General features: G+C 36.8%; 1 protein-coding gene across 5 annotated transcripts in view; it reads left to right on the forward strand.

Moving 5' to 3' along the window:
• The window catches only part of LOC122555053 (glutamate receptor ionotropic, kainate 1), a 321,843-nt gene that overhangs the window by 298,090 nt on the left and 2,638 nt on the right, over positions 1-21,115 (forward strand). For 2 of the 5 annotated variants that reach the window (XM_043700697.2, XM_043700699.2), the window contains 2 exons: positions 9,945-10,195; positions 13,516-13,680. In XM_043700697.2, the coding sequence (XP_043556632.1) occupies positions 9,945-10,195; positions 13,516-13,665 (401 nt within the window). In that variant the 3' untranslated portion in view covers positions 13,666-13,680. Of the gene's footprint in view, positions 1-9,944; positions 10,196-11,514; positions 13,387-13,515; positions 13,681-21,115 lie in introns of those variants that run through there. The other 3 variants (XM_087992908.1, XM_043700698.2, XM_043700700.2) reach the window with 2 other exon arrangements.

Here is a 21,115-nt window from a genome sequence, read left to right on the forward strand (position 1 = left end):
GATCTGATCTCCAACAGCTTCTGAGCAGTCAGTGGATTGGCAGCTCTTCAAGGTCTGCAGTGATGGGTCACTGCTGGTGCTTCAATGTGCCTGGGACTTTCCCACATAAAATAAACAGAGGAGCATAGGAATGTGCGGGTTCCTCCATCCCCCTTCTACCTGATTAAATAGCCCCGTTCAACAACTCTAAGGCAGGCTTTAAATCCCATCCTTTGGCATTGATGATGCTCCCACTGATGGTTGCTCCATCATTTTCTATTTTTCTTTGGAATTTAATTTTGAAACCATTATGTTTATTAATACTTTGCTTTGACTATAAACATTGTGTGAAGTATGTAGTAAAGTTGAATGATTTTGCGAATAAGCACACTGTTTTTCATCCTTCTAATTACTAAAAAGAACAGAACCGCGTCCACATCTAAAGATATGTATTTAATTGTCAACCTTTTGAATAATTTAATTGAACCTTCTGTTTCAGCCTTTGTTGGAAAATAAATCCACATTGCTACAACTCCAATTTTCCTTAAGGTCAAATCACTCTGATTTGTTTGCGAGTACTAATTATTTTTTCCCGGTAGAATAATCTCTTTGTGCGCAGTCTTCACTTTATATGATTTTAATAATAAATAGATGGATTAAAAGCATTAATTTCCAAGGGTTCACTGTGGCACAGCTATTGAAATTTCAGTTATAATTACAAGTGAAAATGGAGTTTAGTTACATAATTCACTTAAGTCTTCTGTCATACATATTACATTTTATGAAAGGCATTACTATGTCCAGCTGCTCAATAAAAACAGCCAGGAGTTGAAATAGAGTTGTAGTAGTAGCAATTGCTAAGTTGTTTTAATTTTAAAAAATTAAGTTAGGAGTTGAAGCAGGCTGTTGAGCTTCTTGACCTTGTACCACCACTCAATAAGATCATAGCTGATCTGTTTTAGTTTTGAATCCCACATTCTCAGTTATCTCCAATAACCTTTGGCTCCCTTGCCTAACAGAAATTTGTCACCTATGCTTTAAAAATGTTCAATGCCATCACCTCCACTGCCTTCTGACACAGAGAGTTTCAAAGTCATATATCCCATGAGAGAGAAAACTTCTCCTCATGTCTGTCTGTAAAGGATGACCCCAAATTTTAAACAGAGTTCCTGGTTCTGGACTGACCCATGAGAGGAAACAGCCTTTCCACATCTACCTTGTTGGGATCCTATACACCTCAATCAAGTGAACCCTCCTTTTAAACTCCAGGGGAAACAAACCCAATCTATCCAATCCCTCCTCATAAGACAGTCCATTCATTCCAAATATCAATTTAGTAAACCTCCTCTGAACCACTTACAATACATTTACATTCAACAAATATGCTAAAGCTGCACAGCATTGTAAATGTGGTCTCATCAATACCCTGTATAACTGAAGCATAACATTCTTTTTCTATTTAACTTATCTCAAAGGAAAAGATTACATTAGCTTTCTTAACTACTTGCTGTATCCATATGCACACTGTATGTGACACATACATTCGAACACCTAGATTGCTTTGCACCTCGGAACTCTGCAGTTGTTCTCATGTGATGCTACGTGCTTTTATTTCTTTCTGTGAAACTGATCAACTTCGTGCTTTTCCACATTACACTCCATGTGACAGATTTTTTGCCCACGCACTCAACTTGTCCCTATTTGTCTGAACCTGTATATATCCTCTTCACAACATACTTTCCTATCTAGCTTTGTATCATCTACAAATTTAGTTTCCATGCCTATTCTCCCCTTACCTAAGTCATTGATATAAATTGTAAAAAGCTGGGCCTCAGAATAAACACCAAAGGGACTCCACAACTTGTCAATCACAAAATTATACCTTCACAGGTGGGGAAGGCGAGGGGAGGTTTGGGGGAGGGGGCACCCGTTATTTGTTAATTATGACATTTAGTTCTGGATTCTAGGGAGACATCCATTCCACATTTACCCAGTGGGGCAGCATGGTGGCTCAGTGGTTAGCACTGCTGCCTTGCAGCACCAAGGACCCGAATTTGATTCCAACCTCAGGCAAATGTCTTTGCACATTCTCCCTGTGTCTGTAAGGGTTTCCTCCGCAGTCCAAAGATGTGCAGGCTAGGTGGATTGGCCGTGCTAAATGGCCCATCATATCCAGGGATGTGCAGGCTAGGTGGATTGGACGTGCTAAATGGCCCATCATATCCAGGGATGTGCAGGCTAGGTGGATTGGCCCTGGATAAATGGCCCATCATATCCAGGGATGTGCAGGCTAGGTGGATTGGCCGTGCTAAATGGCCCATCATATCCAGGGATGTGCAGGCTAGGTGGATTGGCCGTGCTAAATGGCCCATCATATCCAGGGATGTGCAGGCTAGGTGGATTGGCCGTGCTAAATGGCCCATCATATCCAGGGATGTGCAGGCTAGGTGGATTGGCCGTGCTAAATGGCCCATCATATCCAGGGATGTGCAGGCTAGGTGGATTAGCCTTAGGAAATACAAGGTACAGAGAAAGGTTAGCAGGGTGGGTCTGTATAGGACATTCTTCAGACGGTTGGTGAGGACTCAATGGCCTGCTTCCAAACTATAGGAATTCTATTAAGTCCCTGCAAGATCCTATATATTTCAGTTAAGTCTCCCCTAACTCTTCTAACCTCCAGAGGTTGCAGGCTTAGTCTATGTCCTCATAAGGCAATCCATTCATTTCAGGTATTAGGCAAGTAAAACCTCTACTACCACCAGATTTCTAGATATTACTGGGATAATTTTTGTATTCGCTATTGTGAAAACTGAAGCAAAATATTTGTTTCTTGCATTCACCAGTTTGTTGTTTTCTACAGGGCTGTGTGACTGTGAAGAGAAAAGGTTTTCAATCAGAAATGATCATATTGAATGGCAGGGTAGCCTGATGAGCTAAATGGTTTACACTTGTCTCTATTTTCCTATTATTAACACCCCATGTTCATCGTCTTTACTTACTTATTTTCTCATTCATAAATACTAACATTTCTAGCTAGCTTCCTCACATACTCCAGTTTCTTCCTCCTGTTTAATATTTTCTGTCATTTGCTGTTCTTCTTCATTGTTATTTTAATCAGCATGTTTGGACACATCATAACATTTATCCAGTGGGACTTGAACTTGAATACTGCGCCTCAGAGGTAGGGACACTATCCCCTTTTAATTCCAGATCTTAATGAATTCAAATTTCAAAAATCTACCATAGTGGGATTTGAACTCATAGAACATTAGGATAGGATTCTGGATTAGCAGTTCAGTGACGTTACCACTCCCCCTTCAGCACCACCTCCCCCTTCTTTATATTCAGTCTTATCATCTGACCTGTCATTCATTGTTGGCAATTGCATTCATTTTCCTTGAGTCTCATTTTTCTTAACTTCTTTGATTAACCATGGACGTGTTCCCTTTCAAATGTCTCCTTATAGCAGGAATATACTTTTTCTGAGTATTCTGAAATATCCCCATAAGTGTCTGCCTCTAGTTCTCTGTTGAAGTATCCTCTAGCCAAATACCCCAGCTCAGTTCAGCTAGCTCAGCTTTCATGCCCACATACTTGAGCTCATTTAAATTTAAAATGCTGGACTCACAGCTCCTCTTCTCCCTTTCAAACTGAATACAAAATTCAATCGCTTCATGGTTGCTGATCTCTAAGAATGCCTTTCCTCTAAGGTCACTAATTAATCCTGTCGTATTACTATAACTTGCTCTTTGTTTGTTTCCAGAACGTGCTGCTCTAAGAAACTTGAAAGTATTCTGTAAATTCCTCATCAAGGCAACCATTGTATTTCTGAGAATTTAATTTCCATTTATATGTTTATATTAAAATCACCCTTGATTATCATCATCCCTTTATCACCAGCACCCAATATTTCTATTCATAGTAACTTGTGGTTACTGTCAGGGAGCCTGTAAACCATACCTACTAATGATGTCTTTCCCCTACCATTCCTCACCGCAACCAAAACTAATTCCACATCTTGATTTCCTGAACCAGGGCAATCAGTGCTATTAACAGTGCTAACCCTCCACCTTTACCTATCTCCTTATTCTTCTTGGATGTCATCTGTTTCTCATAAGGCAATGTTCAGGGCCTTGTCTTTGTCATCATACAGCATGTCTCAATAATGACTGTCAGAACATTTTTTTAACGTGCATTATCAGTTTGTTTACTTTGTTATGACCATTTTACGTCTTTAGGTAGAGCTATTAAGTTTGTCTTTGATTATCTTTGTAGCATCTGGTCTTGACTGTTGACAAATTCTTATATTTATTCCCTGTGTCCCTTACTCCTTTTACTGACCTTCCTTTCCAATATTACTATTTTGCTGTCATGCCTAATTGTCCTTTTATGTGAAGTAACAATCCAGAGACTGTTACCTTTGCAGTTATGTTTGTCGTACTATCTAAACACAAACTCTTTCTTTATCGTCTGTCATTGGTACCTTCTTGGACCATGGCAACTAGATCGTCCCCTTCCTATTCCAATTTCTGGTCCAGTTCTGAGCAGTTGTTTCAGATCCAAGCACTCTTGGCTGCACAGAATAATGATTATCTCCCTCATTATAATGTCCCCTACTGCCACTATATTGCTTTTGCTTGCTGTACTCAACAGTTTCCTGTATGGTGTTCAGTTTGCTCATCCACACTGTAGCCCCCATTCTCAACCAAACAAACTGTGAAAACCTCAAACCTGTTAGATAATTGCAAACATTGAGGCTCCTGCACACCTACCATCTGGTTCCACTCACCTGCCTTACTCACAGTCGTACCCTCTTTTCACTGACTACTGACCAAATCAGAAAGCCTTATCCTTAGGAATGTGACCACCTCCTGATATAAAATATCTTGTTAACATTCCCTGTACTTAAAGTGTTGCAGAGTCTATTCAGCCTCCAGCTCAAGCTCTCAACTGAATCCACTCAAGCTGTACTTACTCACTACAAATGTATTTGCCCCGAATCACATTAACATTCAAGAGCTCTGACTAGCCATGATACATCACCTGTCCTGCCATCCAAAAGAGTCTTGTTAATTAGCAATTTGTATCATTTATTTAATTATTTGTTTCCTATTGTTATGTGTTTTATTAACCCTAATACTAGTTCCTATGCTATGTTATATGTTAGGAATAGATTAGATTTTAACAACATATATTCACCAACCAGCTGATTCCTTCCTCTTCAGGAGAAGAACAAATTCCAAACTGCCAGCACTCTGGCTCCAGGTCCTTCATGCACTCAATTTTGTGCAGTTTGCTATTTGAACACTAACTATTTTATTTCAAAATTTTAGAAACTAAATTTATTATCTTCTTTGCCTTTGTCATATAACAGACAAAAATTGTATACTAATGTGTTGCGGAGGTGTTAGTAAGTTGTGCAACTTCATTTCTTGGTTTCAGAAAATTAATCTCAAAATATGACCAAAGAATAGAAAGATCCATCTTTCCAATCAAATGTTAAATATCATCCATGGCATTAAATTAGGCAGCACTGAATGGTTAAAACAGCAAGAACATTTGAAATACTTGTGCTCATCTAATCCTGACTCCTGAGCATTACTATACTCTAAGGTATAAAACTTTACTTCTCTATCCCTTTCATCTTTCAGACACTCCTTAAGATGTTAGATTACTTAACTATCAAAGCAGATAACCTTGGGTAACTGCTTTAATATTACCTTATGTGACTCAATATCAAACTTTATTTCATAATCTCTCCCCCAACCCCACCCCATGTGAGGCAGCTTGGAATGTTTTATTAATGAAAGGTAGTATATCATTTCAAGCTGTTCTTGAAGGTCTAAATTGGAATGGAAATCTCAACCATGAAGAATAAACTTGCTTCGACATGTTCACTGACCTACATTGGCTTCTAGTAGGCTATTGTACAATTTTAAAGTTCTCATCCTTACTTTCAAATCATCCCTCATTATCTCTGCAGCTTCTTGCAGCATTGCAACCATTCAAAATTTCAACAACTTTTCTAATTCTGGCCTCTGCTACAACCCAAACTTTCATTACTCCCTCTTTGGCAAATATGCTTACAGCTCCTAAACTCAAAGCTCTTGAATTCCCTTCTTCACTTTTCCCCCTTCAGACATCTATTAAAATTTAACTTTGTTCAAATTTTCAGCCATCCATCCTAATATCTCTATTAGTGTCTCAGTATTAAATTTGCTCATGCGAAACATCATGAAACTACTACTACTACTGCTACTAAAGGTGCTCTATAGATGCAATTTGTTGATGTGCTGATTTAATATGTTTTCTTATGAATCTCTTTATTTCTCTGTCCTATTCATTGACTGCCAAACACAAAATTAAGTTTAATTTTTCTCCAAACTCAGAACCTGCTGTGTCAGTGCTCTTTTTTATTCCTCTGTTCATTTCAAAGCAGATTCTATTTTGGAAGATGTCATTCTTAAAGTATTGTTTAGGATATTAAAATTGTTCCATAAGTCTTGCTTTTATTTTCTGACACTGACCTTTTCTTCATTTATGCAAATAGTTGCATATCAATTTCATGTCCATCGCAAGTTCGTAGTTATTAAATTTTCTTTTTTCTAGCTGTCATTCCCAGTTGTCAGAGCTAAATATCATTTTTAATAAATTTCAAATCCTTTCTCAATTCATTTTCACTATCCCTCCTAAACATGTTAAATTTACATTTCAGTTTTAGCTGCCTCTCTATTAGAACCTATTTTCATTTCATACAAAGCATAAATTTGTTATTTTCCATTGGTGTGAAATGATCTAGTTTGTCAGTGTTGCATTGACCCCTATCAATCATTCACTTTTTTTTAATCATACATATTTTCCCATCTGTAGTCAGTTTCCAAAATGTGCTGAGCATCACCCACTGGGATCGTAAGAAAATTTATTGATGTACACCCCCAGTTTTCTGAACATTCTGTTTAATTTTAATAATTTAAATTTAATTTTAATAATAGGAATAGCATGGGAAATGCACCCACAATTTTCCAACATTTGGTCCAAAGGGAGAGGTCTAAGTGGAAGTGTACACTTTCCACTTTCGCTCTGTACTTGCACACTAATTTTTCTGATACACGTATCAGATCCGCAGTACCACTACAGCTTCTCAATCTCATCTTCACTGATTTACTGCAAGGTGAATCTACACTGATTTTATTTTTGTCAGGCTTAGCGTGCTGGCTTATCGAAGCTTTATATTGTCTTGTTTGTGTCATTGGTGATACGAAGAGAAAAACTATATCAAAATGACCAAATGAACAATGAAAATTCTGAATCCCTACGACTTAATATGACACTTTAAAATGTCACAACATTTGCTCATTTTCTTCATACATTTTAAGGTCAACTACAATTTCATTAAGTTCATAACGCAGATTTTTTTTAAAAAGCTGTCAAAAGTTCATACTTGAAATACATTTTTTAATGGATTATTTATTCATGGAGTCTTTGTAAATCTCTGACAATGTTTATTCCTTTTATATTTCATCTAAAAGTTGCAATGAAGCCCCAATTACACACTGCAACCCCATACTGGTTTGTCAACATTCTTGGATAATATCCTATTAGTTCTCTTTTCCACAATGAATCCTGCCTTTATTAACATACCAAATGCAGTACTTATTATAAATATAGGTCATTCTGCTAGAACATGCTTTTCGTTAATGCAAATTCGCTGTAACGCTATTGACAAATTGGGGACACCGTTTCTAAAGCGCAAACTTTTAAAACGTGTTGGCTGTAATGTGATTACATCACCAACACTTTAAGCGCTGTTTCTAAAGGGCAATTTTTCTAAAATGCGGGGTTGCAAAAGAACACAACCATCATATTATAGAAGAACTATCTGTATAATATTTCAGAGGCATTTCCAGCAGCTGTGACTTTCAAATGTTTTAGACAACCCACTGCAAATACCTCTGATAGTCAGAGCAACTGACTTCTGATTAGTTTAGAAGTGTGGATGAAAAGGATCAGTTGGACCATCTTAGCTCAGCCGTACAAAGTGTTCAATTTCAGTACCTTAAAAGGTTTCATAAATTTTGCTGCCATTACCATTCCTGGAAGCCATCCCAATTGTCACTGGGACAAAATCCTGGAACTCCCTCCTTAATAGCGTTGTGAGTGTACTTCCACCAAATGGTTTGCAATTCAAGAAGGAAGCTCAGCATCACCTTCTCAAGGATAACTAGGGATGGGAACTAAATGCTCATCTGGCCAGTGATGCCCACATCCTATGAGTAAAGAAAATTCATCTTGTGAAGAATTTTATGACATCTATGTGAAGCTTTATCTTTTACAATTTTGAATCTTTCCTCTCATGTTCTACTTCCATTATTAAAGTAATATCCAAGATTTACCTTTCCTTAATAAGGTCACCCCTCGGACACCTCCTTTCCAAGCTGATAAACCAAACCTCCTCTTGTTTTGATACTAAGACTCAGCCTGGTACATAATGATTGACAGTGACACCGGGATTAATGGGAGAGCGACAGTGGCATGTAGACTGGTACTTACTCATTGGTGGAACATGGATGACACAGAAGGGCTCCCAAAGAAGGGCTCTGGTCTTTTCTTGTAAGGATTTTCTCCAGGCAGAGTGAGAACATGGACATTGGGCATCCTCCACCCATAGAGGTACTCTCTGCACTGTTTTTTTCCTGTCTTCGTCTGTTGTGAGAAAAAGGAGGAAATTAGTGTGATTATAGTGATGGCACAGCTGTTAGTGTTGGTGCATGAGGGGGAAAGCTAGAGAGATGTTCCAACAGAGAAAGGAAGCAACACAGAGGTCCCACAGGGTTACTGATGTGGAAAGTTAAGAGGGAAGAAGGGTTGAGGGAAGATGTGATTGAAAACAGTTAGGTAGTGTGGCATGACCTGTGGTGGGAGATGGGTGCAGTAGCTGAGATAGAGTGACTGTGAGATAGTTAGCCTGGCGGAATGGAGAAGGTCATTGATCTTCTTTCTGCATTACTGTCTGTTCCTCTGGAAAATGGCATTGACCTGATTGATGATGTCAGACCAGGCTGGAAAGAGCCTTTTGTCCTGCTTCCTCTGCCAGGCCTGCAGGAAAAGGGTTGACGTTTGCTCTGCCCCTTCCACCAGGATCTTGGGTCCCTGAGAACAACACAATGCTATTTTCCCCTCTCTGCCATATTCCTATCCTGTCTGTGAATGAGGAGGGCAGCTTCAGAATGTCAGTGACCGTTTGGGTGCACTGTTGACTTTTAAAGATGGTGTGGGCACAAAGGATGCCAGGCCACTTTCCTTTGAGTGCAAGTTCTTTTGGGAATGATGCTGGGTAGGATGGGGATGGAATCAAACATGAGAGACACCGCAGTAACATGGTAGATAATTAATGACACAAGTTTGATAAGATAGGATGGGAAAACCTGCTAGGCCTTACAGCAAAAAATCCATCAAAAAATTCATTGTAACTGAGCTTACCTTAAAATATGAAGATTCAGACCATTGACTCGAAAGCAAAGCTTCCTTCACTTTGAGATATGAACCTATATGTGTCACATTTTTGCATTAAATTCTGTTTCCCTTCAGTCTGTCTCTTGATGTGTCTCTCTCTTCTGAAATTTCTGAGCTGCTGCTTCAAAATTTACCAGCTGTCTTGGTTCAGTAGCCCCTGCTCAATTTGAGCACCAAACCTGGAGGTGATGAATTCAAACCATCTTTGTAAGTTAGGAAAAGTAGAGAATCCAACAACAATCGCTCTAACAGGTTGCGAAAATTGAAAAAAATGAACAAATTGACATAAAATCCAGACTTATTCAAGGAAATATACCATATTTAAGAGAATAATTTGAGAAGAAACTAGCCATATAAGTTTAATAATAATTGTCCTAACTACTGTGAAATACAATTTCTTGATAATTCCTCTGAATTACGTAATATTCCACTCTTACTTTTTGCTGGTTTAGGGTCTCCATACAGAGATAAAGTCACAATAGCCATCCTGCAGCTTCAAGAGGAAGGAAAGTTGCACATGATGAAAGAGAAATGGTGGCGAGGGAATGGCTGCCCAGAAGAGGATAACAAAGAAGCAAGTGCCCTTGGTGTTGAAAACATAGGAGGGATATTTATCGTGCTTGCTGCAGGGCTTGTTCTCTCAGTCTTTGTAGCCATTGGTGAATTTGTATATAAATCCAGAAGAAACAACGATGTGGAACAGGTATGTTGAATGGTGTAATGTGAAAGCTGTAATTAGAAACAACTATAGTATGATAGTAGAGGTTTGGCTCCTACCATTGGCGACTTTCAAATATAAACAGGACAGAAAGTACCAAAACAGGGAAATAACCACATAAAATCAAAAGCTAACTGGCTTTGATGGAAGAATCTTGCAATACGGAACTGAAAAGGGCTGCAAACCATTTACCTGTAATCTATGCATTAGGCTAAAATCATTCTCAATAAGATCAGATGTGAAAAAGGAGAATGCACATCAATTAAAGTTGAGAACCATTGATGTAGCTTAACTTGCAATTGTTCCAACTTCCTTCATGTGCCATTGTGATGTTCTAATTAATAGAAAGTAGCTTGGTTTGTTTTTTTAATAATGAGATATGAGGTGGTACAATAGAATAAGATATTTAATTTGATTGTGGTAGGTATTTTCATATAAAATACAAAGATGTCAATTGTTAGATTAGAAACAGGATTTTAGAAAATAGGCTATGCTAAAATAGTTTCTATTCAGCAAAAGGCAACAAACCAATATGAGTAATTTCCATTGATGTGATGAACATATCATTTTACATTATTAAAATTTAAATTATTAAACTAATTTGAGTTTTCTTAACAGAACCTATTCACAGGATTTATTTGTAGATTTTTTTTTCGTTGATTAATGCCAGGACTTTGATTTCTGTCAGAAACCATCACTACCTCCTCAGTAAACGACCAGCGGTATCACTTCAAATTCTATAAATTACAGCTTGTAAGAGTGGAGTAGAGTAGCTTTTATTTGTCATTTCTACCATATACAACTAATACAGTAAAAATGAGACAGTGTTCCTCCAGTATGTACAAAACATACTCATTTTTGGAGCCAAAAATACATCTCTAGCTGTGTACCTAATGTACAAGTCAATTGTTCATTTTTCAACTAATATGTGTATGTTTTAGTTATATTTACATTTGAATTGGCTGTAATTTTCAGCTTTGAAATACAAGTTTTGGCTTATACTTGCCATTCAAGTAAGTGCAAGAGATCAAGCGGGTGACATTTGTCACATTACCAAGAGATGGGCAGGAGTTTAAGACAAGCTGCACATAGGATTCAATTAATAGAAATGGATCATCCTGTCGCAAGACTGGCTGGTTACATTTTATACTCAGTAAATAAATCCACCTCCACTTTTGAAAGGATTTTTTAAAGCTACAAAGGACAATTTATGCATTGTGATCTATGATAATGGAACATAGGTTTTGAGAGTGTTCATTTTAATTTTGTTAACAATATAATAATGTTTCTCTTTGAAAATTAAGGAGCAGTACTGTCAGAAAACAAGATTCTTTTCCACATGCAATGTCACAATTGATGCCTTTCCTCATTCGTCTCCAAGAAACATACATGGCCTTTGAAACAGATGTTTAAATGGAATCAAAGTAACCAGTTTTGAGCCCAGCACATTGTTACCTGCAGAGATCATGGAAATGGGTCATTTTTCAAATATGAAAATATACTTCCTAATATTTCAATATTTTTGTTGGTTTTTCAGAAAATAAATGCCAGAATCTTCTTTCTCTTCCACCTTTCTCTTTCTTTCCTTATCTCACTCTTTCTCATCCCGTTTTTTAAACTTATTTCTAAATCCAGCTTCTTTAATATGCTTGGCAGTACACAGAAATTTATGATCCAAATATATGCGCTAAAATGTTTATGATATACACCAAATGCTAACATTGGAGAATGTGGAGATCAGTGTTCATTTTCTTAAATGATTAAATGAGCCAATTTCTTTCGAGTAGAATGTTAGTGCCATTATAATCAGCTAGAATTTCTGCCTAATATGAATATTGGATGACTTATTATGTATACACATTTTGCATGCTGCAGTGCAATTTAGATGGCACCCAATGTGCATTCTAACTGCAACTAATGTGTAACAACTTCTTCATATTTTGTTTTAAAATGTGTAAGCTCTCAGACAATCCTCAGGACCAACTTTAGCAAACAAAAAGTACTCAACAGTTAATGCAGTTTTGCATTTCCCCAAGCTGATAGTCATGCCAACTTCATTCTGCCAACTCGCAGTGCTGTAAAAGTAGTGACTGGTCTTAAACTGTACCTGCATATTGCAACAATCACAAGTGTTGCAAGAATCAGTTCCAACTCTATCAGTGTGCCGGGGTGCGTAACTGATCTCAATTTTCGTTGCTGGAGACTCTCAGACTCTCTCTTTTGAGATGGAGGTAGACATCAGACTCTACAAGTAGTCAATCACATTAAAGGATTATCACAGTGCCTCCAACAGAAACCTGAAGGCAATAAAATAAAATCACTTCAAGAAAGATTCAAAAAGAAGAAATTAAAGATTGAGACATACACACAGGGGAGAAGGTAAAAGAATTCTGGAAAAACGTTTTTTTTTAAGTAAGAACAACGTAGCTTTAAAACCTCAACATTCTCACTAATATCAGTGATTTGCTAGGTCCGGGAGAATCCACAATGCAGTCTGTGTTGAAACCTTGAGTATCTGACTACAACTTCAGGATTTCCAGGCTAATTTGGACAAGACTCAGATCCTGAACTAGTGATGCTTTAGAAGAATACTGATGATGAATACTGACAATTCAACATCAGTGTCCATTCCTGCTCCTGAAAGATTAGATTAGATTACTTACAGTGTGGAAACAGGCCCTTCCACCCAACAAGTCCACACCGACCCGCCGAAGCGCAACCCACCCAGACCCATTCCCCTACATTTACCCCTTCACCTAACACTACGGGCAATTTAGCATGGCCAATTCACCTAAACTGAACATCTTTGGACTGTGGGAGGAAACCTGAGCACCCGGAGGAAACCCACGCAGACACGGGGAGAATGTGCAAACTCCAATCGGTCAGTCGCCTGAGGGGGGAATTGAACCCGGGTCTCTGGCGCTGTAAAGCAGCAGTGCTAACCACTGTGCCACCATGCCGCCCACAAAGATCCAGACCCTTAGATCCACAAAGTCAAACTGCCATTTCCAAATCTCTTTGAGTTAATCAAAAATAAGTTGTTATACGTTGTTTCCATTCTGGACTTTATTTTCATAATCATAGCTTCCAATTTTGCATTTTAACTGAATTGTTTAGAAGTGACATTTGTGCAGTATTTACCACTGAACATTATTGTCTGTTTAAATAAAGTCTGTTCATTTATTTCAATTTTGAGTTATAAAGTCGTTCTTTTTTTAACTTTTGCTTTTTAATTTTCTGTATTTTTGTTTTTATTTGCAATTTCTTGTGATGAAAGGCATTTCTACATTTTTTTTGCATGCAAGGCCTTTTGTTTCTCTTATGGATCACAATGTAAGCAAACGCACCCATCCTATTCTACATCTGGAACCACGCTATCCACTGAGTTAGAATGTGGCAAACTAATCCGGGAGGAGAGGCGATTGCGACCACAGTCCTCCATCCACACTGTTTAGACATAGCAGTGAAAGGTTTGTGCATAACGTACTTACAGTCAGTCATAGGCAATCTTAACTTTGTCCTTCACGGTGAAAAACAAAGGTACATAGTAAACAAAGCAGTTGCAATAACGAGCTTGGAGATGATACTCTTAAAAGACTTACTTTAGCATCCAAATTATTTTTTTAAGGTAACTTTATTCAATTAATATCCTTAGACATCAAAACATCACAGATTTATTTATAAGATGTGATTGACATGAATTCTGATGCATCAATTTTAATAAGAGTTGTCTACTTGATATATTTCACCTATATTATTTTTGTTTTGCAAACAACTGGATAGCAGAACTTGAACAGCAATAATCACAGATTCATTGTGCATGTAGGTATTTGGCCATTGGATCCATTCTTTCATAACTAATTGAAGCTCAGAAGCAGATCATTTGGTTTGCCAAGTCCAAGCTGGCTCTCTGTAAAGCAATTCAGAATTTCCATTCCCTGTTCTATCCCTACACCATTATTACTCATGAGGCCAACCATTTCCTTATTAAATTTTCTTCTTCCACCAGCCTTATGGTCAGCAACTCAGATCGTTAATGCAGTGATACAAAACAGATTTCTCACATGACCCCTGCATCTCTTATCCAAAACCTTAAATCTATGCTTCCTATTCCTTGTAACACCAAGTCTTGGGAATGGTTTTTCTGGATGTACCTCATGAAATCTGCCCATAATTTTGTACATCTATCAATGCTGTCTATTCTGGTTTTTCAATTAAATATGGCTGTTCTTTATCTTATTTCTATTCTTCTTTAAAAATAGTTGTTCAGTTCCATTTAAATGTTAAAATGCCTCATATCCACAAGTTCTAATAATCCCCTTTATGAAAACATTTCTACTTAAATTTACTTTCCTATTTCCCAAATTCTTGTGACTATGGCACCCCTTGTTATTGTTAACTCGTAGAAATCTTTCGCAATTTGTCTTCTCAATATTATGAAAACCTCCATCAGACCTTCCTTTAACCTTCACTGTTCTTTGAAAGTCCAGACTTTGTTAATTACTGTTACCGGGTGTACTTGGTGTTATTGGTGTATTTGGTGAATTACTTGGTGTAATTCCAAATGACCTCTCCTTGTCCTTCTCAAGCTCTGCTTTTATTTCCACAGTGGAGTATTACTGCTCATAATATTCCAACTGATGTCTAAACTGTGCCTTCTAAATTTAGTTTCACTATCTTGTTTCCAAATTCAGCAGCCTTAAAATAAAAAATTCAGAATCATATTTTGCTCTTTTATGATCTTTTCTCTTCCCAATTTTAAAGATCCATGAATTAGCATTTCCAAATCTCTGTGTTTCCACCCCAGTAAAATATACACCATTGAGAATATATTTCCTTTATGGTGATATTACATTGAAACAAAATATGAGCTTATAACAAACTGATTGGCTAGTAATTCACCTGCTTCTTGCCCAACATGTATGAAGAATATGACTTGCTAAGTCATTAAGTAAAAACTCTGGGAACTTTCTTAGCATTCTCCAGACACTGGAATTTTGGAAGGTGGTCAAGCGAAGTCCCAATATCAAACCTCAATTTTGAGCCCCATTCCTGGAGCATGGTGGGAAATGGAGAGCAACGGAGCTATTATATTGGATAAAATAGTATTTTACTAGTGGAGATTGGCACTTTGATACCTGTGAGGCTATCAAGTGAATGCAAGGGAAGTGGCACATTGTAGTCCATAGAGGTCCCAGAACAGCAACAAGCAAGCAGTCCCCAGCCTTATGATTAACCCCAGTATCTTCCCCTCCTCTCTCCATGGCCTACCTGCTTCGCCCCAGAGATCCCCCATCCCAGTTAGCTGGACACCAGGAATCCTCAATCATCTTTGGTCTGGGGACTTCTGCTGTCAAAACAACAGGCAGAGAGGCAGAGCCACCATCTCCACTAAAGTTCCTGATTGTTTCCATTGTAGTTCCAGAGGTTGATCAGGTAAACTAGATGAAATTTCCAGAAAAAAACTTAACAATTTGTCAGTTTAATCCAAGTGCAATAACTAACTGTCTATCCAATTTATCCATTGAACGACCCTCCAATTTTAGTCCCTTTAAGATCTGAAATTGTCTTTCTTTATACTTTCTGTGATGTTACTAATTTTCACAAATATCTTCATTCAATGTAACCCCAACATCAGGTCATATGAAGGGAGTTTGAACTGATGATATAAGGACATACAACTCCAGTCAATATTATCTGTTGGTCTCCAGTTACTTTCACAGTTCTCTTATCTCCATCCTGGATAATAATGATAATGGCAAATATATGGAGGAGGAACCTTCACCAACTATTATCCATCAACAACACCATATATCTTTTACTTTGATTCTCAGAATTGACTTCAGCTGCTAATAACCTGTCATTATCCATTTTGTTCAATTTGTTATGTCACATTTACATGAATGTCAGTGAGAGATGTGAGTATCTCTGTGCTACAGAGTGACAGTTTTCATTATATTGAGCAAAACATATAAAGAATTGACCAAGTTTATGCTGGAAATTGTTCATTATGCTAGAGTTTTAAAGTACCAGAACAAAAGCATAATGTTATAAGCAAGAAGATTACACTCAAAAAGTAACCATATTTTGGAATAAGGACAACCCATTAAAACTGAAAATGTGTGCATCAAGGTATAATTTGATAATTCTGGAAAGATGTGAGGCTGTTGGTTAAAAAAAACTCTTAAATTATAACTTTTTATTTTATTTCAATTAATAGCACAGACCAGTTTTAGTAGATACAAATAAAAAGCAATTATCTGCCATTCAATGTTTTCAGCACTCAGACTTGCCTGCAATTTTCAAATACTCGTTGAAACAGTAAAGCTTGAAAGGATAGGAAATATTATAAAATCCAATAAAACATTCCTTTCTGAATAACTTCGATCCATCAAGTGTATCCAAAATATCATTTTATCCTTTTGTATACCACAATCATTCCAATAGGGAAAATTGAGAATACAGTAGAATAATGTACATTTAGATTAGAACATTGATGCTCAATTATCTTTGAGTTCATGTTCCTCATCCCTTAATTCTCAAATGCTAAAATGCTACACTAACCTCAACCATAGATAACTTCATTTAGATTCACAATAGTCATTATCAAATTTAAGAGATTAAGGTACATGCATCACAGCTACATTAAAATTCACAGATCAAAGTGAGAGTTGAAATAGTATTAATCACTGATGCTACAAGAGATGTGACCTGCTCTTTAACACTGGCAATTTGTCATGATTTGGGGAAGATACTGACAGGCATTGCCAAAGTTACCACCAGTCAGGCTGACAAGAATCAACTAATCAATTCTAGAAGAGTTGCAATTTCTAGTTAAATGCTTAAAACCATTGTATGAGCAATCAAATAAGATAAGATCCCAAAAAGAATAGAAATGCTATAGATTTTTAATGTATTCCATGAAAAGTTGCATAGTGAAATAATTGTTTAGTACAGTGCTGATACTTCTATTTTATTGAAATACAACAGGGAAATTTTGGTTTAAAGTTGAACAAATTTTAGGAAATAACGGATAATTAACAAATCTAAGGAGTTTTGTTTTTCTTCACTCATTGGACATGGGCATCTCTGGCTAGGCAAGCATTTATCATCTAGCCCTAGTTATCCTAAGAAGGCAGTGGTGAACTTAGCCATAACATGATAAAACTAACTCAAGAGAGACATTCACACTGAAAAAGAATACAAGTTTTTTCTATTTAAATCATTCCTTTCATGACTTCAGGGCATTCAAAAGCACTTTACAGCCAATTATGTACTTCTGAAATGTCATCCCGGTTCTAATGGCACCTGGAGGCAGATAGGGAAAAGGTGACCTTGGAAAAGATTATCTTGGAGGCCACCCCAGAAATAATTTTCAGAATTACTCACATTATTCATATAGGATAAATCAAAACACGTCTGGATCAAACTGACTCAAAAGATCAATATATAGAACACATTAATTCTATGGTATGCTTTAACAAGATATGACACTATACAGTAATTGAGAAGGTGTTGAAATATAAAAGGACGTGAAGATACTTTTAGATCTTAAGCTTAAGTATTGCTTGAGCAGAAAATCAATGATTATTATAGACAACATTATCAAATGGTCTTTCCTTGGGTAAAATGATGTTTCAGATATAACTATATGACAAGACAGCAGATCTGGTTTGTTCAAATTTAGATTACACCCACTTCACCTACTCAAACTCATCAAAATGGACAACTTCATTAGACCCAGTTTAACAATTAAGGCAAACTTTAGTTCTATTCATTGGCCAAGGACAGAGTGACACTGAAGACAAGCATCAGTTATCAATGGGAAACACTTTGTACTATGGTTCCAAGGTAATAGGATGTTTAGTAATCATTTTCAAAATATTAGGTTTTTACTCTGTATAGCCAAGAGAACAAAGACCCAGGGGTCCTTGGACAACAAGAGAGATAAAGAACAGAATTAAACAAAAGAAGCAGGTGAACTTCAGGTGAATTTTTCAAATGAAAACCAACCCATATGCTTTAGAGGACAGGTGAACAGGAAAATAGAACTGGTAAAAAGCGAAATTGAGAATAGACTGGTAGTCAACATAAAAGGGAACACTGAAATCTTCTACTAACATGTTAATAGTAAACAGGTATAAAAGGTGGATTGGGGTTGATTGGGAAAAAAAAGTTCACATATGCTTAGAGACATGGACTGCAGCTAGGCAACTTAATGACTAATTTGTTTCATTGTTTTCTGAGAAAGGTGACAAAGTATCAGTAGAAGCAGAAATGGTAGAGGTAATGACTGGGATTAAAATTGATAGCAAAAAATGGACTGGTATGAAGGCTATACTTAGAATAAATAAGTTGGCTGGGCCAGATGGGTTTGCATTCCAGGGAGTGTGACAACAAAAGGACATGCCTCAGTCTTCCAATCATCCCTAGATATGGGAAGGTGCCTGAGAGTTGGACAGGGAGAAATGTGTCACCAATAATGGAGAAAGAGAATAAGAATATCCCTTCTACTGACAGCCAATCAGTTTACCGTCAATAATATTCACTTGGAGAGACTTCAGTTAACTAAGGAGAATCGGTATGGATTTATAAAAGACAGATTGTTTGCCTAGTCTAATTGAATATTCTGATATGTTGTAGAAGGTTGATTAAGGGAATTGAGAGGATGTACTCTGTATAAATTTTAGAAAGACTTTACTAGAACTACATAAAAGGCTGATTACCTAAGTTAATTGGAGATTCAGTGTCAGCTTGTCTAAAAGCTTGGCCGAAGCATGTTAATATTTCTGTGGGCTCAGAAGGACATCCATCAAAATCCTAATGCTCAAAATGCTCATTTATCATCACACAGTTTCCCCAATTGAGATGAGATTCACTACTTCATTCTCCTCCTACTTTGACTCCAATCCCTTTCTCTTTGAGTAAGGAAGCAACACACATTTTTCTCTAATCATGTAGCGAATTTAAGTGAGCTATTGAGAATAGCTGCCAGAGAACCATTATAAGACCTGTATCATTTCTTTCATTCTTCAGGATAAATTAAGCCTGCCATTTTTTTCCTGTAATGTCCTTTCGATGCCATCCATCCTTTTGTTACCTTGTTCAGCAAAGGATGTTATATTCTAATTCTACCTGACAAAGACCACATCTGACTTAGTTACAGTTAAAAACAAAATAACATTTCTTGACAACATTTTTGCAACATTTCCATCACCGTTCACAAATGTCACTGAGAAGTCCTGGAAAGGTTATATATTTGTTCTCCAATTGACATTTGACTCCTAATGTAAATAAAAATTGTGTTATCCATTATCCTGACTTTTTGTACCATATGCTGTTCTTTACATTCATTTGTAGCTATTTTGATAGAAGGAATCTGCACATACAAACCTGTCATATGTACCCGATTACTTCGCTATCAGTTCATTAGTTTTGGTTCCAGTCACTGCTGTTCTGAGGGAATGTAGCTGCCAATTTTCACAAGAGTCCGACAATTGAAATAATTCAGCAATTAATGAATTCCAATGTTGCAGAATATTATCCATAACACCAGAATATTGTCCTGCTCCTATTTTAAAAGTAGAATAGAGTCCTGAATAGCAAGAGATACCCTCAATTTAATATTTGCAAGCTTGCTGATCCCAGTGAAATTCTGTGGAAGTGGGTAGGTTTTAAATGCGTTAAAATCTCATTGAATATTTCTGACACTTCTTCAGTAATAAACTAGAGTATCAGCCAATTCAACAGTCAAACCCGAGAGCAGTCGGGTTTACTTTTACTCATAGTGGCATACCTATTATCATGTTATTACCAATTATAATTTATAAGCAGACTATTAATTAGCTTTTCAGAGATTCAGGTTCCAAACCTTTTCACCAGAAGGCCTGTTTTGATAGTTAACATGGTCTCATTGGTTGTTTTCTTCTTCTTCTTACATTGTAAGAAATGCATAGATACCATACCAACTTTACATTGTGCGGTCTTACAATCTTGTTGCACAGTCACAATAATATATTTCTGTAATAATGTGATCTGTTGTAAAGTATTTTGAAAACATTTACTATATCCCACTGTTTTGAAGTCAGGTTTCCAAAATGGTTTCCTATTATACAACATATATCTCTTCATACATTTTCAAATATAATTGCGTTTAATGAAAAATAGGCCACTAACTTTCATGTGTCCTGATAAATAAGGACTCTGTTGCAAGCTCGCTCTGGTTTTTACCTTCAGTTTAGTGGTTAGACATGAATAAAACTTAACGAAAGATTCTGAAATCTCCCCTAATTAGTTCAGCGTCTTCACTACAGATATACATTGGCACAAACGGATGCAATGCCCTTTGGTCAGCACAATTCATCATTTAGATGAAATGCCAGTTGCTTCATCAGTTCATCTCATCCAAACTGACAGAAGTTAAATATTGCCGACATTTCAATTTGCAATCTGCAATCAAAATTACTGTTCAAATTCTCTGCCGTTACAGTTTTGATTAAACATTCTTTCTCTTTTCTATAAATATACTCACAAAGTCACTTGACTGATTGTTTTATATGCCTGATTGAACAATCTGATCACATGACTCAGCCACATCTTAGTGTAGGTCATCGATCCTGTGATTTCTTTTGCCAAATTTACCACATGCACCCTCAAAGACATTCATCATCTCAATCTATATGAAAATTGTAATTATTCTACAATGCCATGGTGGTCATGGGCCACCCTTTATGTTTAGCTGTGTCATTGCTGTTTGGAACTGCCCCCTTCTCTGAATTTATAGAAACAATTTAATTATAGACATTACTAATCCTGCGTAGAAATGGAGAAATAGTGTGGTACCAATGATATCGTAGGTAATGGTTTTAAGTAATTTTTTTTCAGTAAATAATATTATAGTTGAAC

The sequence above is a fragment of the Chiloscyllium plagiosum genome, unplaced genomic scaffold, assembly GCF_037043375.1.
Source record: "Chiloscyllium plagiosum isolate Xiang-an unplaced genomic scaffold, Cpla_swu_hap1 HiC_scaffold_12, whole genome shotgun sequence".
Taxonomy (NCBI): domain Eukaryota; kingdom Metazoa; phylum Chordata; class Chondrichthyes; order Orectolobiformes; family Hemiscylliidae; genus Chiloscyllium; species Chiloscyllium plagiosum.